Here is a 22,283-nt window from a genome sequence, read left to right on the forward strand (position 1 = left end):
CGTCACCCACCACTGGAACAGGCCACTGTCACTCATTTAGGCCCCGGCACCCAGACAGAGGAGAGAGGTCCAGTAACAGAGAATCTGGCTTCATGTCAGCACAGAATCAGTCTTCATGTCATAGCAGAGAATCAGGCTCCACGTCACCCACCACTGGAACAGGCCACTGTCATATATTTAGGCCCAGGCACCCAGGCAGAGGAGAGAGGTCCCGTAACAGAGAATCTGGCTTCATGTCAGCACAGAATCAGTCTTCATGTCATAGCAGAGAATCAGGCTTCACGTCACCCACCACTGGAACAGGCCACTGTCACATATTTAGGCCCCGGCACCCAAACAGAGGAGAGGTTCATTCAACTTTGGGTTGCCCCGCAATATAATGGTAAAATAAAAATAAAAATAGTATTGAATGAGGAAGTGCCCTGGAGTAGAATAATATATTGTTAAGGGGAGGTAGTTAATGTCTAATCTCCACAAGGGATGGACAGGTCCTGTGGGATCCATGCCTGGTTCATTTTTATGAACGTCAGCTTGTCCACATTGGCTGTAGACAGGCGGCTGCGTTTGTCTGTAATGACGCCCCCTGCCGTGCTGAATACACGTTCAGACAAAACGCTGGCCGCCAGGCAGGCCAGCACCTCCAAGGCATAAAAGGCTAGCTCTGGCCACGTGGACAATTTGGAGACCCAGAAGTTGAATGGTGCCGAACCATCAGTCAGTATGTGGAGGGGTGTGCACAGGTACTGTTCCACCATGTTAGTGAAATGTTGCCTCCTGCTAACACGTTCCGTATCAGGTGGTGGTGCAGTTAGCTGTGGCGTGGTGACAAAACTTTTCCACATCTCTGCCATGCTAACCCTGCCCTCAGAGGAGCTGGCCGTGACACAGCTGCGTTGGCGACCTCTTGCTCCTCCTCTGCCTTCGCCTTGGGCTTCCACTGGTTCCCCTGTGACATTTGGGAATGCTCTCAGTAGCGCGTCTACCAATGTGCGCTTGTACTCGTGCATCTTCCTATCATGCTCCAGTGTAGGAAGTAGGGTGGGCACGTTGTCTTTGTACCGGGGATCCAGCAGGGTGGCAACCCAGTAGTCCGCACACGTTAAAATGTGGGCAACTCTGCTGTCGTTGCGCAGGCACTGCAGCATGTAGTCGCTCATGTGTGCCAGGCTGCCCAGAGGTAAGGACAAGCTGTCCTCTGTGGGAGGCGTATCGTCATCGTCCTGTGTTTCCCCCCAGCCACGCACCAGTGATGGGCCCGAGCTGCTTTGGGTGCCACCCCGCTGTGAACATGCTTCATCCTCATCCTCCTCCACCTCCTCCTCATCCTCGTCCTCCTCGTCCTCCAGTAGTGGGCCCTGTCTGCCCACATTTGTACCTGGCCTCTGCTGTTGCAAAAAACCTCCCTCTGAGTCACTTCGAAGAGACTGGCCTGAAAGTGCTAAAAATGACCCCTCTTCCTCCTCTTCCTCCTGGGCCACCTCCTCTTCTATCATCGCCCTAAGTGTTTTCTCAAGGAGACATAGAAGTGGTATTGTAACGCTGATAACGGCGTCATCGCCACTGGCCATGTTGGTGGAGTACTCGAAACAGCGCAGCAGGGCACACAGGTCTCGCATGGAGGCCCAGTCATTGGTGGTGAAGTGGTGCTGTTCCGCAGTGCGACTGACCCGTGCGTGCTGCAGCTGAAACTCCACTATGGCCTGCTGCTGCTCGCACAGTCTGTTCAGCATATGCAAGGTGGAGTTCCACCTGGTGGGCACGTCGCATATGAGGCGGTGAGCGGGAAGGCCGAAGTTACGCTGTAGCGCAGACAGGCGAGCAGCGGCAGGGTGTGAACGCCGGAAGCGCGAACAGACGGCCCGCACTTTATGCAGCAGCTCTGACATGTCGGGGTAGTTGCGAATGAACTTCTGCACCACCAAATTCAGCACATGCGCCAGGCAAGGGATGTGCGTCAAACCGGCTAGTCCCAGAGCTGCAACGAGATTTCGCCCATTATCGCACACCACCAGGCCGGGCTTGAGGCTCACCGGCAGCAACCACTCGTCGGTCTGTTGTTCTATACCCCGCCACAACTCCTGTGCGGTGTGGGGCCTGTCCCCCAAACATATGAGTTTCAGAACGGCCTGCTGATGTTTACCCCGGGCTGTGCTGAAGTTGGTGGTGAAGGTGTGTGGCTGACTGGATGAGCAGGTGGAAGAAGAGGAGGAGGAAGCTGAGTAGGAGGAGGAGGAGACAGGAGGCAAAGAATGTTGCCCTGCGATCCTTGGCGGCTGAAGGACGTGCGCCAAACAGCTCTACGCCTGGGGCCCAGCCGCCACTACATTTACCCAGTGTGCAGTTAGGGAGATATAGCGTCCCTGGCCGTGCTTACTGGTCCACGTATCTGTGGTTAGGTGGACCTTGCCACAGATGGCATTGCGCAGTGCACACTTGATTTTATCGGATACTTGGTTGTGCAGGGAAGGCACGGCTCTCTTGGAGAAGTAGTGCCGGCTGGGAACAAATTACTGTGGGACAGCAAGCGACATGAGCTGTTTGAAGCTGTGTGTGTCCACCAGCCTAAATGACAGCATTTCATAGGCCAGTAGTTTAGAAATGCTGGCATTCAGGGCCAGGGATCGAGGGTGGCTAGGTGAGAATTTACGCTTTCTCTCAAATGTTTGTAAGATGGAGAGCTGAACGCTGCCGTGTGACATGGTTGAGATGCTTGGTGACGCAGGTGGTGGTGTTGGTGGTACATCCCATGTTTGCTGGGCGGCAAGTGCCAACGTCCCTCCAGAGGCGGAGGAAGAGGCCGAGGCGGCGGCAGCAGCAGAAGAGGCCGAGGCGGCAGCAGCAGAAGAGGTAGCAGGGGGAGCCTGAGTGACTTCCTTGTTTTTAAGGTGTTTACTCCACTGCAGTTCATGCTTTGCATGCAGGTGCCTGGTCATGCAGGTTGTGCTAAGGTTCAGAACGTTAATGCCTCGCTTCAGGCTCTGATGGCACAGCGTGCAAACCACTCGGGTCTTGTCGTCAGCACATTGTTTGAAGAAGTGCCATGCCAGGGAACTCCTTGAAGCTGCCTTTGGGGTGCTCGGTCCCAGATGGCGGCAGTCAGTAGCAGGCGGAGTCTCTTGGCGGCGGGTGTTCTGATTTTGCCCACTGCTCCCTCTTTGTCTTTTGCTACGCTGTTGGCTCGGTCTCACCACTGCCTCTTCCTCCGAACTGTGAAAGTCAGTGGCACGACCTTCATTCCATGTGGGGTCTAGGACCTCATCGTCCCCTGCATCGTCTTCCACCCAGTCTTGATCCCTGACCTCCTGTTCAGTCTGCACACTGCAGAAAGACGCAGCAGTTGGCACCTGTGTTTCGTCATCATCAGAGACGTGCTGAGGTGGTATTCCCATGTCCTCATCATCAGGAAACATAAGTGGTTGTGCGTTAGTGCATTCTATCTCTTCCACCCCTGGGGAAGGGCTACGTGGATGCCCTTGGGAAACCCTGCCAGCAGAGTCTTCAAACAGCATAAGAGACTGCTGCATAACTTGAGGCTCAGACAGTTTCCCTGATATGCATGGGGGTGATGTGACAGACTGATGGGCTTGGTTTTCATGCGCCATCTGTGCGCTTTCTGCAGAAGACTGGGTGGGAGATAATGTGAACGTGCTGGATGCACTGTCGGCCACCCAATTGACTAATGCCTGTACCTGCTCAGGCCTTACCATCCTTAGAACGGCATTGGGCCCCACCAAATATCCCTGTAAATTCTGGCGGCTACTGGGACCTGAGGTAGTTGGTTCACTAGGACGTGTGGCTGTGGCAGAACGGCCACGTCCTCTCCCAGCACCAGAGGGTCCACTAACACCACCACGACCATGTCCACGTCCGCGTCCCTTACTAGATGTTTTCCTCATTGTTACCTGTAACGGCCCGTTTCAGCAGACAAGGGGTTAAAATCTGTTTAGGCGATAAGCCCCTTTCTGAGAGACAGGCACAGCTACTGCAGAACACCAATGTCCCGAACTGGATACAAAATAGCACTCCAAACTGGAACCTCACGAATAGCTGCTAGCAGACGAACAGGAATCAGCTTACACTCCTGGCAATCAGTCTCTAACAGCATACAGTGAATCCCCCAATAACGAGACAAGGCTCCGTGTTGAGGGTCAAGCAGTGGTCTGACTGTACTTCCCGTACAGCCTCTTTTATTCATAAACCACAAACATAGTACTGCCCACAGGGGTTTGAAATACAACCAATCAGTAATTTACAACACATACAATGTAACTACAGCAACCAATCGTTCACGCCCCCAGAGGACCAGAATGAAGACTGTGACATAGGACAGATACAACATATCCCCACAATGCATCATGGTTTCCTCCTCTCTGTCCTGGAGACAACCTGAGGAGCAATCCAATTATCTCTCAGGACAAAGGGAGATCGCCAATACACATGTGCAGACAACAGGACAGACATCACCATTTAAACACACAATGGGACAATGGCACAATAGAAACACACCCAGCATATTCCTCCCAAGCTGACAAGTTACACTTATTATAAATTGTTACAACTTTGTGAGTTTACATTGGCCATACATATAACTTACATCAATTTAAACAGTATAACGTGGGGACAAACCTATCCAAAATTCACTTGAATAGGTTCAGGGGTTTAAAAGTTAGTATATGGCCCATAATCCTGGGGCAAGAGGCCAGCAGCCAGGCCTCTCCAAAACCCAGTGGCGAGGTTGGTTTCGCCACATTACCGTTCACCACAATAAGAAAAATATTATTCAGGCCAATGTATTGAATTAAAATTCAGGCCTTTTTTTACAGACACCTAACACTGTCTGGCTATCTATTTAGGTACCGTATTACACTAATACAGGCACAGCAGTAACGACAGATTTAGCTGAATATAAATGTGAGGCCTATTGTTTTACGCGCTGTGTGACAGGTATAGGTTTAATCACAGAATTAGACTTGTATCTGCACTGTAGCGTGTGTGTTAAGTTTTTCAAAATGACACTATCAGCACCTTCAATCTAAGATATCCTATTTGGGATAGATTTAAAGTAGGCCTGATATAGCAGAAACTAGTTATTTATGAGAATGGCAAATTTGGGAATAGTTTTTCAACCCAGAACAAAAACTGTGCTTTTACGGTCACTAAATATAACTTGACCAGCTAAAACAGTACTGATTTGGAGGAATATAAATGTCAGGCTTATTTTTTAGGCGCTGGGTGACAGGCTCAACTTGCCCCTGATGTAGTATATGGCCAAAAAATAACCACACTATTGATGGTTAAATGCACTTCGGTGACACAGGCTCAGCCTGCACCTGATGTAGGATATAGCAAAAAATAACCACACTATTGATGGTTAAATGCACTTGGTGGTAGCTTGTGCTGGCGCAACACAAGCCACAAAATGGCCGCCGATCACCCCAGAAAAAAAGTGATATAAAAAAGCTCTGGGCAGCCTAAAAAAAGTGAGCAATTGAATATCAGCACTTCAATGATCCACAGCTGGAGATCGATCACTGAATGAAGTCTTTTGGAGGAGTTAATCTGCCTAATCTCGCCCTAACATCGCAGCTGCAACCTCTCCCTATGCTTGTATCAGCAGAGTGACGTGCAGCGCTACGTGACCCAAGCTCATATAGAGGCTGGGTCACATGCTGCACTGGCCAATCACAGCCATGCCAATAGTAGGCAAGGCTGTGATGGCCTCTTGGGGCAAGTAGTATGACGCTTGTTGATTGGCTGCTTTGCAGCCTTTCAAAAAGCGCCAAGAAAGCGCCGAACACCGAACCCGGACTTTTACGAAAATGTTCGGGTTGGGGTCCGTGTCACGGACACCCCAAAATTCGGTACGAACCCGAACTATACAGTTCGGGTTCGCTCATCCCTAGTCACTTCATCCAGAGGTCTTCAAGGAGATAACGCTCAGGTGGGGCATGCCAGAGATCGATCTCATGGCAACGAGGTTCAACACCAAGGTGGAGAGGTATTGCTCCATTTACAGGGAGGACAACCCGGTGGCAATAGATGCTCTGTCAATCCCATGGAGGTTCAGGCTGGCCTACATCTTCCCTCCAATTTCCTTGATACCAAGGGTCTTGATGAAAATCAGGCAGGACCAATCATCAGTTATCGCCATTATCCCATACTGGCCGAAAAGAGCTTGGTTTACCCAATTCTTACAGATGAGTCGGGGGTCAATTTCTGAGGCTTCCCCCAGAGAGAGTACTGGTGTCGGGGGACACCCAGATCTCCTCAAATCTTCAAATGTTCAACCTGACGGCCTGGAGGTTAACCAGTCCCTTCCAAGGATAGAAGGGCTATCAGGGTCTGTCTTGAGAACCTTAGAGCACTCCAGATCAGAAGCTACCAATAAGGCCTACTCCAGAATCTGAAAGATCTTTTCATCCTGGTGTGCAAGGCATCAGCAAACATCCGCTGAAGCTTCCATCCTGATAATTCTCCAATTTCTTCAAGACGGTCTGGACAGGGGGCTATCACCAGCTACCCTTAAAGTGCAGATTTCAGCAATCTCTGCTTGTCTCAACAGAGCTATTTCTCAAGACCCCCTTATCAAGAGATTCCTGAAGGGAGCCTCAAGATTAAAGCCTACAGTAATCAGACCTATCCCTGTGTGGGATTTATCGGTCGTGCTCAGGGGGTTATCATCTCCCCCCTTTGAGCCCCTAGAGGAGGCGGGATTCAAGTTCCTGACCTGGAAGATCACCTTCTTGTTGGCTGTTACCTCTGCTAAGCGAGTTGGGGAACTCGAGGCTTTTTCTGCCTTTGAGCCTTATACAAAGTTCCTGCAGTATCGGGTACTTCTCAAATTCTTGCCTACTTTCATCCCAAAGGTTCCTTCCTTTGACAATATTAACCAGGTGATCTCCCTGCCAACGTTGGCTCCACCCCCCTCCTCTGAGGAAAGAGGGCTCCATACCATCAACATTTCGAGATGTCTTATGATTTACCTGGAACGCTCCAAGGTATTTAGGAAGGATGAAAACCTCCTTATCCTTTTTTTCCGGTACCCATAAGGGGAGGAAAGCCTCTAAGCCCTCTATCAGTCGCTGGATTAAAGAGGCAATTCGGGAGTCTTATACACTGCGTGCAGAATTATTAGGCAAATGAGTATTTTGACCACATCATCCTCTTTATGCATGTTGTCTTACTCCAAGCTGTATAGGCTCGAAAGCCTACTACCAATTAAGCATATTAGGTGATGTGCATCTCTGTAATGAGAAGGGGTGTGGTCTAATGACATCAACACCCTATATCAGGTGTGCATAATTATTAGGCAACTTCCTTTCCTTTGGCAAAATGGGTCAAAAGAAGGACTTGACAGGCTCAGAAAAGTCACTATACACTATACAGTGCTGTACTATACTACACTATACTATACTATACTGTACTATACCGTGCTGCACTATACTATACTATACTATACTGTACTATACCGTGCTGCACTATACTATACTATACTGTGCTGTACTATACAGTGCTGTACTATACTGTACTATACAGTGCTGTACTATACTGTACTATACAGTGCTGTACTATACTATACAGTGCTGTACTATACTGTAATATACAGTGCTGTACTATACTGTGCTATACTGTGCTGCACTATACTATACTACACTGTACTATACTGTGCTATACTATACTGTACTATACCGTGCTGCACTATACTATACAGTGCTGTACTATACTATGCTGTACTACACTATACTGTACTATACTATACTGTACTGTGCTGTACTATACTATGCTGTGCTGCACTATACTGTACTATACTGTACTATACTATACAGTGCTGTACTATACTACACTATACTATACTGTGCTATACTATACAGTGCTGTACTATACCGTGCTGCACTATACTATACAGTGCTGTACTATACTACACTATACTGTACTGTCCTGTACTATACTATACCGTGCTGTACTATACTATACTACACTATACTGTACTATACTATACTGTACTATACTATACCGTGCTGCACTATACTATACAGTGCTGTACTATACTATGCTGTACTACACTATACTGTACTGTCCTGTACTATACTATACCGTGCTGTACTATACTATACTGTACTATAATATACTATACTGTACTATACTATACTGTGCTATACTATACTATAATATACTGTACTATACTATGCTGCACTATAATATACAATACTGTCCTGTACTATACCGTGCTGTACTATACTATAATATACAATACTGTACTATACCATAATATACTATACTGTGCTATTCTATACTGTCCTTTACTATACCGTGCTGCACTATACTATACTGTACTATACCGTGCTGCACTATAATATACAGTGCTGTACTATACTATACTGTACTATACTATACTGTACTATACTATACTGTACTATACCGTGCTGCACTATACTATACAGTGCTGTACTATACGATGCTGTACTATACTATAATATACTGTACTATACTATAATATACTGTACTATACAATACTGTCCTGTACTATACTATACCGTGCTGAACTATACTATACTGTACTATAATATACTGTGCTATACTATAATATACTATACTGTACTATACTATAATATACTATACTGTACTATACTATAATATACTATACTGTGTTATACTATACTGTACTATACTATAATATACTGTACTATACTATGCTGCACTATAATATACTGTACTATACAATACTGTCCTGTACTATACTATACCGTGCTGTACTATACTATAATATACTATACTGTACTATGCTGTACTATACCATAATATACTATACTGTGCTATACTATACTGTCCTGTACTATACCGTGCTGCACTATACTATACAGTACTATAATATACTATGCTGTGTTATACTATACTATGCTGTACTGTACTATAATATACTGTACTATACTATAATATACTATACCGTGCTGCACTATACTATACAGTCCTGTACTATACTGTGCTGTACTATGCTGTACTATATTGTACTATACCGTGCTGCACTATACTATACAGTGCTGTACTACACTATGCTGTACTACACTATACTGTACTATACTTTGCTGTACTACACTATACTGTACTATACAGTGCTGTACTACACTATGCTGTACTACACTATACTGTACTATACTTTGCTGTACTACACTATACTGTACTATACCGTGCTGTACTATACTATACTGTACTATACTGTGCTATACTATACTGTACTATACTATAATATACTGTACTATACTATGCTGCACTATAATATACTGTACTATACAATACTGTCCTGTACTATACCGTGCTGTACTATACTATAATATACTATACTGTACTATACCATAATATACTATACTGTGCTATTCTATACTGTCCTTTACTATACCGTGCTGCACTATACTATACTGTACTATACCGAGCTGCACTATAATATTCAGTGCTGTACTATACGATACTATACTGTACTATACCGTGCTGCACTATACTCTACAGTGCTGTACTATACGATGCTGTACTATACTATAATATACTGTACTATACTATAATATACTGTACTATACAATACTGTCCTGTACTATACTATACCGTGCTGTACTATACTATACTGTACTATAATATACTATACTGTACTATAATATACTGTACTATAATATACTATACTGTGTTATACTATACTGTACTATACTATAATATACTGTACTATACAATACTGTCCTGTACTATACTATACCGTGCTGTACTATACTATACTATACCATAATATACTATACTGTCCTATACCGTGCTGTACTATACTATACTGTGCTGCACTATACTATACTATAATATACTATGCTGTGTTATACTATACTATAATATACTGTACTATACTATAATATACTATACCGTGCTGCACTATACTATACAGTCCTGTACTATACTGTGCTGTACTATACTGTACTATAATATACTGTACTATACTATAATATACTGTACTATACTATACTGTGCTATACTATCCTATACTGTACTATACTATACTTTACTGTACTATACTATAATATACTGTACTATACTATCATATACTATACTGTACTATGCTGTACTATACCATACTATACTATTCTATACTGTCCTTTACTATACCTTGCTGAACTATACTATACCGTGCTGCACTATACTATACAGTGCTGTACTATACTATAATATACTGTACTATACAATACTGTCCTGTACTATACTATACCGTTCTGTACTATAATATACTATACTGTACTATACTATAATATACTGTGCTATACTATACTATAATATACTGTACTATACTATAATATACTATACCGTGCTATGCTATACTATAATATACTATACTATAATATTCTATACTGTACTATACTATACTGTACTATACTATGCTGCACTATAATATACTGTACTATACAATACCGTGCTGTACTATACTATACTGTACTATACCATAATATACTATACTGTGCTATTCTATACTGTCCTTTACTATACTATACCGTGCTGTACTATACTATAATATACTATACCATAATATACTATACTGTGCTATTCTATACTGTCCTTTACTATACCGTGCTGTACTATACAATACCGTGCTGCACTATACTATACTGTACTATACCGTGCTGCACTATACTATACTGTACTATACCGTGCTGCACTATAATATACAGTGCTGTACTATACGATGCTGTACTATACTATAATATACTGTACTATACCGTGCTGCACTATACTATACAGTGCTGTACTATACTATACAATACTGTCCTGTACTATACTGTGCTGTACTATACCATAATATACTATACTGTGCTATACTATAATATACTATACTATACTGCACTATACTATAATATACTGCACTATACTATAATATACTGTACTATACTATAATATACTGCACTATACTATACTGTACTATACTATAATATACTGTACTATACTATACTGTGCTGTACTATACTACACTGTCTTATACTATACTGTACTGTACTATACTGCACTATACTATAATATACTGTACTATACTATACTGTGCTGTACTATACTGTGCTGTACTATACTATACTGTCTTATACTATACTGTACTATACTGTGCTGTACTATACTATACTGTCTTATACTATACTGTACTATACTGCACTATACTATACTATACTGTACTATACTATACTGTGCTGTACTATACTACACTGTCTTATACTGTGCTGTACTATACTGTGCTGCACTATACTACACTGTCTTATACTATACTGTACTATACTGTGCTGTACTATACTATACTGCACTATAATATACTTTGCCGTATTGTACTGAGATTACGGAGGTGCAATGGGGGGGATTATAGGGACAGTTTTCTCTACTTTTCTTACTCCCCAGAATATTTCCGGGGGTCCACACTTCTGGGGGGCGGGGCCATACTCTGCCCCATTGTACCGGCACCCCCACTGCTGCAGCCAGGAGCCCTGACCACAAGACGCATCTCTGCTCCCTGAGAGCCCTGTACACACATGAGGCGGCATCACTGCGGCGGGGAATGTGCGGGGACACGGAGCACTGGAGCCGGCAGGGAGCGGAGGCCGCCGCCTGTGTTACCCTCCCGGCCTCTCCGCGGCTCCAGCTCCTCCCCGCAGCGTCCAAGCAGCTTCCTGCGGCCCCACCTTGTGGGAAAGAGCCCTGGGATGGAGACGAGGGCCGGGAAGAGAGGGAACGAGCCCCCGCAGCGGAGCCATCGTGCCGGATCCAGCCGGATGTGCAGAACGTCAGGCAGAGCGGGAGGACTGTGGCGGAGATCCCGGGGCCTGCTCCCGCCTCCTCCGCCACAGACGGCGACACACGGTGAGGGGGGATGTCCGGGAGGAGGAAGGCGCGGAGAAGGCGGCCTCTCCTGTCCGGTTCTAGCCGCTAAAGGTCTCTTCTCCCGGGCAGGGAAGCACAAGGGGAGAGCGGAGCTGCAGCCGGGCTGAGAGGGGTGAGGGCGGGGCCTGTGTGCAGTGTCAGCCAATAGACGCGCAGGAGGGCGGAGCTCGGCAGCCAATCACTGCGCAGCGCTGCACATATAAGAGGCGGCCCCGGCTCCGTCATCAGTGTTTTCTCCAGGAGAAGTCTTTGTGTTTCCTTCCCACGTCTCACACGATCATGGCAGAGACCGCGCCAGCAGCCGCTGCTCCTCCTCCCGCCGAAGCGGCCGCCAAGTCCAAGAAGCAGCCGAGGAAATCCGCCGCGGCAGGGGGCGCCAAGAAAAGCAAGAAGCCGTCCGGTCCCAGCGTGTCCGAGCTCCTGGTCACAGCCGTGTCCGCCTCCAAGGAGCGCAGCGGGGTGTCTCTGGCCGCCCTGAAGAAGGCTCTGGCTGCCGGAGGATGCGATGTGGAGAAGAACAATAGCCGCATCAAGGTGGCCATCAGGGCTCTGGTCACCAAGGGGACCCTCACCCAGGTGAAGGGCAGCGGCGCCTCCGGCTCCTTCAAGCTCAACAAGAAGCAGCAGGAGACCAAGGACAAGGCGGCGGCCAAGAAGAAGAAGCCGGCGGCGGCCAAGAAACCTGCAGCTACTGCGGCCAAGAAACCCGCTAAATCCCCGAAGAAGGCTCCGGCCAAGAGCCCGAAAAAGGCTAAGAAACCAGCCGCGGCCAAGAAAGCAGCCAAGAGCCCCAAGAAGCCGAAGGCTGCCCCCAAGCCCAAGAAGGCGGCCAAACCCAAGGCTGCCAAGAGTCCGGCTAAGAAAGCGGCGAAAGCCAAGAAGAGCGCAGCCAAGAAGTAACCGGCGCCGCCCGCACCTCTCCCCCAAAGGCTCTTCTCAGAGCCACCACCTCCTCCTCAGACGAGCTCCACTCCGCCCTTCTGCCCTCGTTCTCCGCTCACAGCGGGCGGGGGCTCCGGCTCTTCTGCGGGCAGGAATAGGGGGCTGGTTAACCCTGTCAGCGCCGCTCTTCTCAGTCTATCAGGGCCTCGCTGCTCGGCTGATAACCGCCCCTCACTGCGCCCCGCCCTTTGCTGGTAGTGATGCCGCCGCTGAGTGTACTGTGCGTGCAGGGGGGTCGTGCGCTCTATCCCTGGACACCAGCGCAGCGATGGAGCCGCTCTTCTCCGCACAGTGAATACGGGACTGTTCTCCCCTTCTCCAGTAGGGAGCGGGAGAAGGCGGCCACTGACGGGTTAATACTGAGCAGGCTATGGGGGCGGGGCTATAGAACTAGTTCATTGGCTTTTGAAATTCCCGCTCAATTACCGTCCGGTTCGAATTCAGCGGCCGTGGACTAGCTCCGCCCTCCGGTTCAGCTGATTGAATGGCTGTGAGCCACGCCCCTTCTGCTGCTCCGCCCCCGGCTCGGCTGATTAGATGGATATGAGCCCCGCCCCTCCTCCGCCCCCCGCTCTTCTCAGAGCCCCCACCTTCTCTGGGACGGAGCTGCCGCATTGTGTGAATACATGGAAGCCTCATGTCCGAGGCGGATTATTACCTCATTATAGACCACTGATCGGGAGGATGAGAGGAGTAGTGATCGGCCAGAGAGAAGGATGGGGGGAGTAGTGATTGGACACTTGAGGATGGGGGGAGTAGTGATTGGACACTTGAGGATGGGGGGAGTAGTGATCGGCCAGTGAGAAGGATGGGGGGAGTAGTGATTGGACACTGAGGAGGATGGGGGGAGTAGTGATTGGACACCGAGGATGGGGGGAGTAGTGATTGGACACTGAGGAGGATGGGGGGAGTAGTGATTGGACCCTTGAGGAGGGGGAGGAGGTAGTGAAGGACGAGCGGCTGGATGGATCCACAGAGCCGGGCACTCGGGGATACACCGGTGCTATGGGAGCGGCCGGCAATTGGTGGAGAAAAGGGGGCGTGTCCTCACAAGCCTTTCCAGGTCATCTGCTTCCTCATTGGCTGCAGGATTTAGCGCTGAAAACTGGGTTTGGATTCGGCCAATCACAGAGGAGTTCTCCTGCGCCATCCGGGTATAAGAAGTGACGGGCGGAGCGGGGCTGTCAGTCTCATCTGTACAGAGAAGAGAACCATGTCTGGACGCGGCAAACAAGGAGGCAAAGTCCGGGCTAAGGCCAAGACCCGCTCCTCCCGGGCAGGGCTCCAGTTCCCGGTCGGCCGTGTGCACAGGCTCCTCCGCAAGGGCAACTACGCCCAGAGGGTGGGCGCCGGCGCTCCCGTCTACTTGGCCGCTGTGCTCGAGTATCTCACCGCCGAGATCCTGGAGCTGGCCGGCAATGCCGCCCGCGACAACAAGAAGACCCGCATCATCCCCCGCCACCTGCAGCTGGCCGTGCGCAACGACGAGGAGCTCAACAAGCTGCTGGGCGGCGTCACCATCGCCCAGGGAGGCGTCCTGCCCAACATCCAGGCCGTGCTGCTGCCCAAGAAGACCGAGAGCACCAAGGCGGCCAAGAGCAAGTGAGCCCGGCTGTGCTGCTGCTGTGCCCCCCGGAACCAAAGGCTCTTCTAAGAGCCCCCCACATGGTCTGTACGACTGAGGAGCTGGCGATGCCGCTAATCTCCGCTGTGGAGGAGGAGGCGTCACACAGGGGCACTTACCGCTCCTGACCTGCTGCGAGTACGGGCAGACATTGCTGCTGTAGAGGGTTCGTCCCTGTGTGTAATGGACTGCTCCTCCACGGCCGCTGGATTCTGACCGGACTGTAATTGAGCGGGAATTTCAAAAGCCAGAGATCAGCCAATCACTGTAAAGCACTTGTTCTATAGCTCCGCCCCCTTCTCTGCGCTGGTGTCCGGGGATAGAGCGCACGGCGGGGCTCTCACCCATCCATTAGCAGATCACTACTCCCCTCATTCTCCTCACTGGCTGACCACTACTCCCCTAATCATCCTCAGTACCATATAACTACTTCCCTCATTCTCCTCATTGCCCAACTGCTCTCTGGCCGATCATTCCTCCCCCCATCCTCAAGTGTCCAATCACTACTCCCCCCATCCTTCTCTCTGGCCGATCACTACTCCCCCCATCCTCCCGATCAGTGATCTATAATGAGGTAATAATCCGCCTCGGACATGAGGCTTCCATGTATTCACACAATGCGGCAGCTCCGTCCTAGAGAAGGTGGGGGCTCTGAGAAGAGCAGGAGATGGGGGGGCGGAGCAGCAGGAGGGGAGGGGCTCATATCTATTCATTCAGATGAGCCGGGGGCGGAGCAGCAGGGGGGCGGGGCTCATATCTATTCATTCAGATGAGCCGGGGGGCGGGGCTCATATCTATTCATTCAGATGAGCCGGGGGGCGGGGCTCATATCTATTCATTCAGATGAGCCGGGGGGCGGAGCTTGTCCACGGCCGCTGAATTCTTACCGGACGGTAATTGAGCGGGAATTTCAAAAGCCAAGGTACTAGTTCTATAGCCCCGCCCCCATAGCCTGCTCAGTATTAACCCGTCAGTGGCCGCCTTCTCCCGCTCCCCAGGACCTTCCTACCGGAGAAGGGGAGAACAGTCCCGTATTCACTGTGCGGAGAAGAGCGGCTCCATCGCTGCGCTGGTGTCCAGGGATACAGCGCACGACCCCCCTGCACGCACAGTACACTCAGCGGCGGCATCACTACCAGCAGGGGGCGGGGCGGTTATCAGCCGAGCAGAGAGGCCCTGATAGACTGAAGAGAGATGTTAGCCCCGCCCTTCGGCTCAGCTGAATGGATGGATGCGAGCCCCGCCCCTCCTGTGCTCCTCCCCCCGGCTCATCTGAATGGATGGATGTGAGTTCTGCTCCGCCCCCCGGTTTAGCAGAATGGATGTGAGGCTGCCAATTGGGAGAAGTGGAGACACCACATGACCCTCTCCTCCAGTAGATCGGCGCGCAGTCAGCAGCAGCTCATTTGCATGGCCCGTGTATAAATACCGCTGCGGTGGCAGGAGGAGAACAGACGAGATTTTGTCTTCAGTCAGAATGCCCGATCCCGCCAAATCCGCCCCAGCGCCCAAGAAGGGCTCCAAGAAAGCCGTCACCAAGGTTCAGAAGAAGGACGGCAAGAAGCGGAGGAAGAGCAGGAAGGAGAGCTATGCCATCTACGTCTACAAGGTGCTGAAGCAGGTCCACCCCGACACCGGCATCTCCTCCAAGGCCATGGGCATCATGAACTCCTTCGTCAACGACATCTTCGAGCGCATCGCAGGGGAAGCCTCCCGCCTGGCTCACTACAACAAGCGCTCCACCATCACCTCCCGGGAGATCCAGACCGCCGTGCGCCTGCTGCTGCCCGGAGAGCTGGCCAAGCACGCCGTCTCCGAGGGCACCAAGGCCGTCACCAAGTACACCAGCGCCAAGTGAGCGCCGCTCTCCGGACCCAAAGGCTCTTCTCAGAGCCCCCACCCTGTCTCCAGCGGAGCTGCTCCCGTGTCTCCCCGCTCTCACAGTGGCTGCGGTTTTCCTCCCTGTCAGCTGGATGAGATGCGGTAACGCTATCGGAAGTTACAATACAATCCTCCATGCCCATTCACTACTCCCATCATCCTCAGTGTGGCGCTCCCTGGAGAGAGGCTGTGCGGCCGCTCAGTGCAGGACAGGAGGACGAGGCTCCGCTCCTAGGTGCACATAACGGCTGAGGGGTCCAGAGCTCTGCTATTGGCTGGCAGAGCTCAGGATCTCGTCGCTCATTGGCTCCTTTGAATTTCCCGCCGGCTGATTTACAGGTGAAGCCGGTCATGTGACCTGTACCAGCGCCGCTCATTGGCGGGATGGATTAACCCCTCAGTCTCCGGGGACAGAAGCGGTGGAGAACACCCGGGGCTCGGGATTTACACCGATCGCTGGGGGCTTTCTGTATTGTAGACCTCCGGCTGTACTGAGCACAGGGCGCCGCTGATCTCCTGATGTGCGGGCGGTGTTAACCCCTCAATGGCGGAGCGCAGAAGGAATTGTAGCTTCTCCCCGGGAAGATGTGGGCGGCTCTGAGAAGAGCCTTTGTGCTGTGAGGACGGAGGCGGCGGCAGCATTAACCCCCGAAGCCGTAGAGAGTGCGGCCCTGGCGCTTGAGCGCGTAGACCACGTCCATGGCGGTGACGGTCTTCCTCTTGGCGTGCTCGGTGTAGGTGACGGCGTCCCGGATGACGTTCTCCAGGAAGACTTTCAGCACCCCGCGAGTCTCCTCATAGATGAGGCCGGAGATGCGCTTGACGCCTCCCCTGCGAGCTAGGCGGCGGATGGCAGGCTTGGTGATGCCCTGGATGTTATCACGGAGCACCTTCCTGTGCCGCTTAGCGCCGCCTTTCCCGAGCCCTTTCCCTCCTTTACCGCGACCAGACATCTTCTAGGTGTGAGGAGCAGAGAGCAGTGACTGCTCAGCCCAGAGCCCTCCTTTATATGGAGCATGGGCGGGGCTGCCTTTCTGGGGGCGGGGCTGTTCCTGAACTCCAGGCCCCGCCCTCCAGCTCTGATTGGCTGAGCTCAGAAGTGCTGGTGGTTTTCATTTTCCAGCCTCCATGTTACCGGCCTGTAAATTACATCATATCCTTCGCATTAAAATAAAGTCTCTATATTATATTATCAACCTCAACATTATATTACAGCCTCCATACTACCAGCCTCCACATTCTATTACAGCCTCTGCATTACATTACAGCCTCCATATTACATCTATGTTTCTATTACAGCCTCCATATTACATTATCTTCCTCCACATTATATTAAAGCCTCCATATTACCAGCCTCTACATTACATTACAGCCTCCATACTACCAGCCTCTACATTACCCGGCTCCACATAATATCACAGCCTCCACATTACATTACAGCCTACATATAATATTACAGCTTCCGCATTATATTACAGCCTCCATATTATATTACAGCTTCCACAATATATTACAGCCTCCATATTATATTATCAACCTCAACATTATATTACAGCCTCCATATTTAAAGCCTCCACATTACATTATAGTCTCCACATTACATCACAGCCTCTATATTATCATCCTCAACATTATATTACAGCCTCCATATTTACAGCATCTACATTATATTACAGCCTCCATATTAATGGCCTCCACATTACATCACAGCCTCCATATTACCTATTATCAACCTCAACAACATATTACAGCCTCTACATTACATTATAGCCTCCACATTATATTACAGCCTAAAAATTGTCAGCCTCCACATTACATTACAGCCTCCATGTTACATTACCGGCCTCCACATTATATTACAGCCTCCGTATTACCATCCTCTACATTACAGTCTCCATGTTACATTACCAGCCTCCACATTACATTACAGCCTCCATGCTAACAGCCTCCACATTACATCACAGCTTCTACATTATATTACAGCCTTCATATTACCAGCCTCTGCATTACATTGCAGCCCTCAAATTATATTACAGCCTCCATATTATATTATCAACCTCAACAACATATTACTGCCTCTACATTAGATTATAGCCTCCACATTATTTTACAGCCTAAATATTACCAGCCTCCATGTTATATTACAGCCTCCGTATTAACGGCCTCTACATTACAGTCTCCATGTTAAATTACCGGCCTCCACATTATATTACAGACTCCATATTACCGGCCTCTACATTACATCACGGCCTAAACATTACATCACAGCCTCCACATTATATGACAGCCTCCATACTACCAGCCTCCACATTACATTATATTACAGCCTCCATACTACCAGCCTCCACATTACATCACAGCCTTAATATTACCAGCCTCTGCATTACATTACAGCCTCCAAATTATATTACAGCCTCCACATTACATTACAGCCTCCACATTATATTGCAGACTCCATATTACTGTCCTCCATTACATCACAGCCTAAACATTATGTTACAGCCTCCATATATTCAGCCTCCAGATTACATTACAGCCTCCATATAACTAGCCTCTACATTACATTACAGCCTCCATACTACCAGCTTCCACATTACATTACAGCCTCTATATTTCATTTCTGGCCTACACATTATATTACAGCTTCCATATTACCGGCCTCTACATTACAGTCTCCATATTATATTACATTACTGGCCTCCACATTATATTACAGCCTCTGTATTACCGGCCTCTACATCACATCTACATCACATCACAGCTTAAACATTATGTTACAGCCTCCATATTTTCAGCCTCCACATTACATCACAGCCTCCACATTAATTGACAACCTCCATATTACCAGCCTGTAAATTACATTATATCCTCTGCATTATATTAACGCCTCTATATTATATTATTATCCTCAACATTATATTACAGCCTCCTTATTTACAGCCTCCACATTACATTATAGCCTCCACATTATATTACAGACTTCATACTATATTACAGCCTCCACATTTTATTACAGCCTCCATACTACCAGGCTCCACATTATATTACAGCCTCCACATTAAATTACAGCCTCCATATTATATTACAGCTTCCACATTATATTACAGCCTCCATATTACTAGGCTCCACATTACATTACAGCCTCCATATTACCAGGCTTCACATTATATCACAGCCTTCATATTACCAGGCTCCACATTATATTACAGCCTCCATATTACCAGGTTACACATTATATTACAGCCTCCATATTACCAGTCTCCACATGATATTACAACCTCCACATTATATTACAGCCTTTACATTATATTACAGCCTCCGCATTATATTACAGCCTCCATATTATATTATAGCCTTCACATTACATTATAGCTTCCATATTATATTACAGCCCCCACATTACAGCCTCCATATTACCAGTCTCCACATGATATTACAGCCTCCACATTACATTACAGCCTCCATATTACCAGTCTCCACATTTTATTACAGCCTACAGATTTCAGCCTTCACACTATAGTACAGCCTCCATTTTACCAGGCGGTCCTCATTAAGGTCTTACTGGGGGGGCTGTTGTGTGTGTGGGGGGGATGGGGGGGGGATAGAAGCATCACCAGCATCATATGCATCAACTTCCGTCTATAATGAGCAGCTTTCTTCAGCCGCCCTCTGAAGAAACCGCCCAGCTCCAGCAGAACCTGAACCAGCAGGCGGTGACATACTTGGACTGCACCCTGTAACCCATGATCCAAGATCTCCTGGACTTCTGGGCATGCAAACTTGATGTGTGGCCCCAACTGGGCGAGTTTTCCATGGACATGCTTCCCTGCCCGGCCAGAGCGGGTGCTCGGTGCGGCTGGGGGCACAGATACCCCTGAGAGAACTCGCCTTTCCTTCCAAAATGTTTAGTGACAAATAGAGTTGAGCGGACACCTGGATGTTCGAGGTCGGCCGAACTTCACAAAAAAGTTAGAGTTCGGGACCCGAACTTGACCCCGAACCCAAACCCCATTGAAGTCAATGGGGACAATGAATGCCACCAGCAGCGCGTCTACCAGCGTGCGCTTGTACTCGCGCATCTTACGATCACGCTCCAGTGAGGGAATTAAGGACGGTACGTTGTCCGTGTAACGGGGATCCAGCAACGTGGCCACCCAGGAATCAGCACAAGTTAGAATGTGGGCAATTCGGCGGTCGTTGCGGAGACACTGCAGCATGTAATCGCTCATGTGTGCCAGGCTGCCCAGAGGCAACGAAAAGCTGTCCTCTGTGGGAGGTGTATCGTCTGTGTCCTCTGTATCCCCCCAGCCACGCACCAGTGATGGCCATGAGCTGGTCTGGGTGCCACCCTGCTGTGAACATGGTTCCTCCTCCTCCATCTCCTCCTCCTCATCCTCCACCTCGTCATCCTCCAGAACTGTGCCCTGGCTGGGCAATTGTGTACCTTGGGTTTGTGGGTGCAGGAACCCACCCTCGGAGCCACTTGGGAATGACTGGCCGGAAACCCTACGAAATGATCCCTCTTCCTCCTCCTGTGCCACATCCTCTTCCATCATCGCCTTAAGGCCTCATGCACACGACCGTTGTGTGCACCCGTGGCCATTGTGCCGTTTTCCGTTTTTTTTTTCGCGGACCCATTGACTTTCAATGGGTCCGTGGAAAAATCGGAGAATGCATCGTTTTGCAGCCGCATCCGTGATCCGTGTTTCCTAGCCGTGAAAAAAATAAGACCTGTCCTATTTTTTTCACGGCCAACGGTTCACGGACCCATTCAAGTCAATGGGTCCGTGAAAGAACACGGATGCACACAAGATTGGCATCCGTGTCCGTGATCCGTGTCCGTAGGCTACTTTCATATAGACAGATCCGAAGATCCGTCTGCATAAAAGCTTTTTCAGAGCTGAGTTTTCACTTCGTGAAAACTCAGAACCGACAGTATATTCTAACACAGTTTTCTCCAATCTGATGGTATATTTTAACTTGAAGCGTCCCCATCACCATGGGAACGCCTCTATGTTAGAATATACTGTCGGATATGAGTTAGATCTGAAACTCATATCCGACAGTATATTCTAACACAGAGGCGTTCCCATGGTGATGGGGACGCTTCAGGTTAGAATACACTAAAAGAACTGTGTACATGACTGCCCCCTGCTGCCTGGTAAGTGCTGCCAGGCAGCAGGGGGCCCCCCCCCCCCCCTGTAGTTAACTCATTGGTGGCCAGTGCGGCCGCCCCCCCCCCCCTCTTCTGTAGTTAACTCATTGGTGGCCAGTGCGGCCGGCCCCCCCTCCCCTGTAGTTAACTCGTCGGTGGCCAGTGCCCCCCCCTCCCCTGTAGTTAACTCGTTGGTGGCCAGTGCAGCCGGCCCCCCTCCCTCCCCAGTAGTTAACTCGTTAAGGGCCAGTGGGCCCCCCCCCTCCCTCCCCTGTAGTTAACTCGTTGGTGGCCAGTGGGCCCTCTCCCCTCCCTCCCCCTCCTAATTAAAATCACCCCCCTATCATTGGTGGCAGCGGAGAGTACCGATCGGAGTCCCAGTTTAATCGCTGGGGCTCCGATCGGTAACCATGGCAACCAGGACGCTACTGCAGTCCCGGTTGCCATGGTTACTTAGCAATTTGTAGAAGCATTATACTTACCTGCGAGCTCCGATGTCTGCGTCCGGCCGGGAGCTCCTCCTACTGGTAAGTGACAGGTCATTAAGCAATGCGCCGCACAGACCTGTCACTTACCAGTAGTAGGAGGAGCTCCCCGCCGGACGCAGACATCGGAGCTCGCAGGTAAGTATAATGCTTCTACAAATTGCTAAGTAACCATGGCAACCGGGACTGCAGTAGCGTCCTGGTTGCCATGGTTACCGATCGGAGCCCCAGCGATTAAACTGGGACTCCGATCGGTACTCTCCGCTGCCACCAATGATAGGGGGGAGATTTTAATTAGGAGGGGGAGGGAGGGGAG

General features: G+C 49.2%; 2 protein-coding genes across 2 annotated transcripts; both read left to right on the forward strand.

The window, feature by feature from the left end:
- Nucleotides 1-13,999: 13,999 nt before the first annotated feature.
- LOC120982812 (histone H2A type 1-like) lies at nucleotides 14,000-14,429 on the forward strand. The gene has a single exon (XM_040412993.1). The coding sequence runs from the start codon at nucleotides 14,036-14,038 to the stop codon at nucleotides 14,426-14,428; it is 393 nt and encodes a 130-aa protein (XP_040268927.1). The 5' UTR covers nucleotides 14,000-14,035; the 3' UTR covers nucleotide 14,429.
- A 1,355-nt stretch (nucleotides 14,430-15,784) lies between these two features.
- Nucleotides 15,785-16,474, forward strand: LOC120982813 (histone H2B type 2-F). Its single transcript, XM_040412995.1, has one exon. The coding sequence runs from the start codon at nucleotides 15,924-15,926 to the stop codon at nucleotides 16,302-16,304; it is 381 nt and encodes a 126-aa protein (XP_040268929.1). The 5' UTR covers nucleotides 15,785-15,923; the 3' UTR covers nucleotides 16,305-16,474.
- Nucleotides 16,475-22,283: the final 5,809 nt, after the last annotated feature.

This window comes from Bufo bufo (assembly GCF_905171765.1).
Source record: "Bufo bufo chromosome 2 unlocalized genomic scaffold, aBufBuf1.1 SUPER_2_unloc_1, whole genome shotgun sequence".
Lineage (NCBI taxonomy): Eukaryota > Metazoa > Chordata > Amphibia > Anura > Bufonidae > Bufo > Bufo bufo.

Coding starts and splice junctions, on each gene's coding strand:
- LOC120982813 (XM_040412995.1), top strand. CDS start 15,924: ATGCCCGATCCCGCCAAATCCGCCCCAGCGCCCAAGAAGGGCTCCAAG.
- LOC120982812 (XM_040412993.1), top strand. CDS start 14,036: ATGTCTGGACGCGGCAAACAAGGAGGCAAAGTCCGGGCTAAGGCCAAG.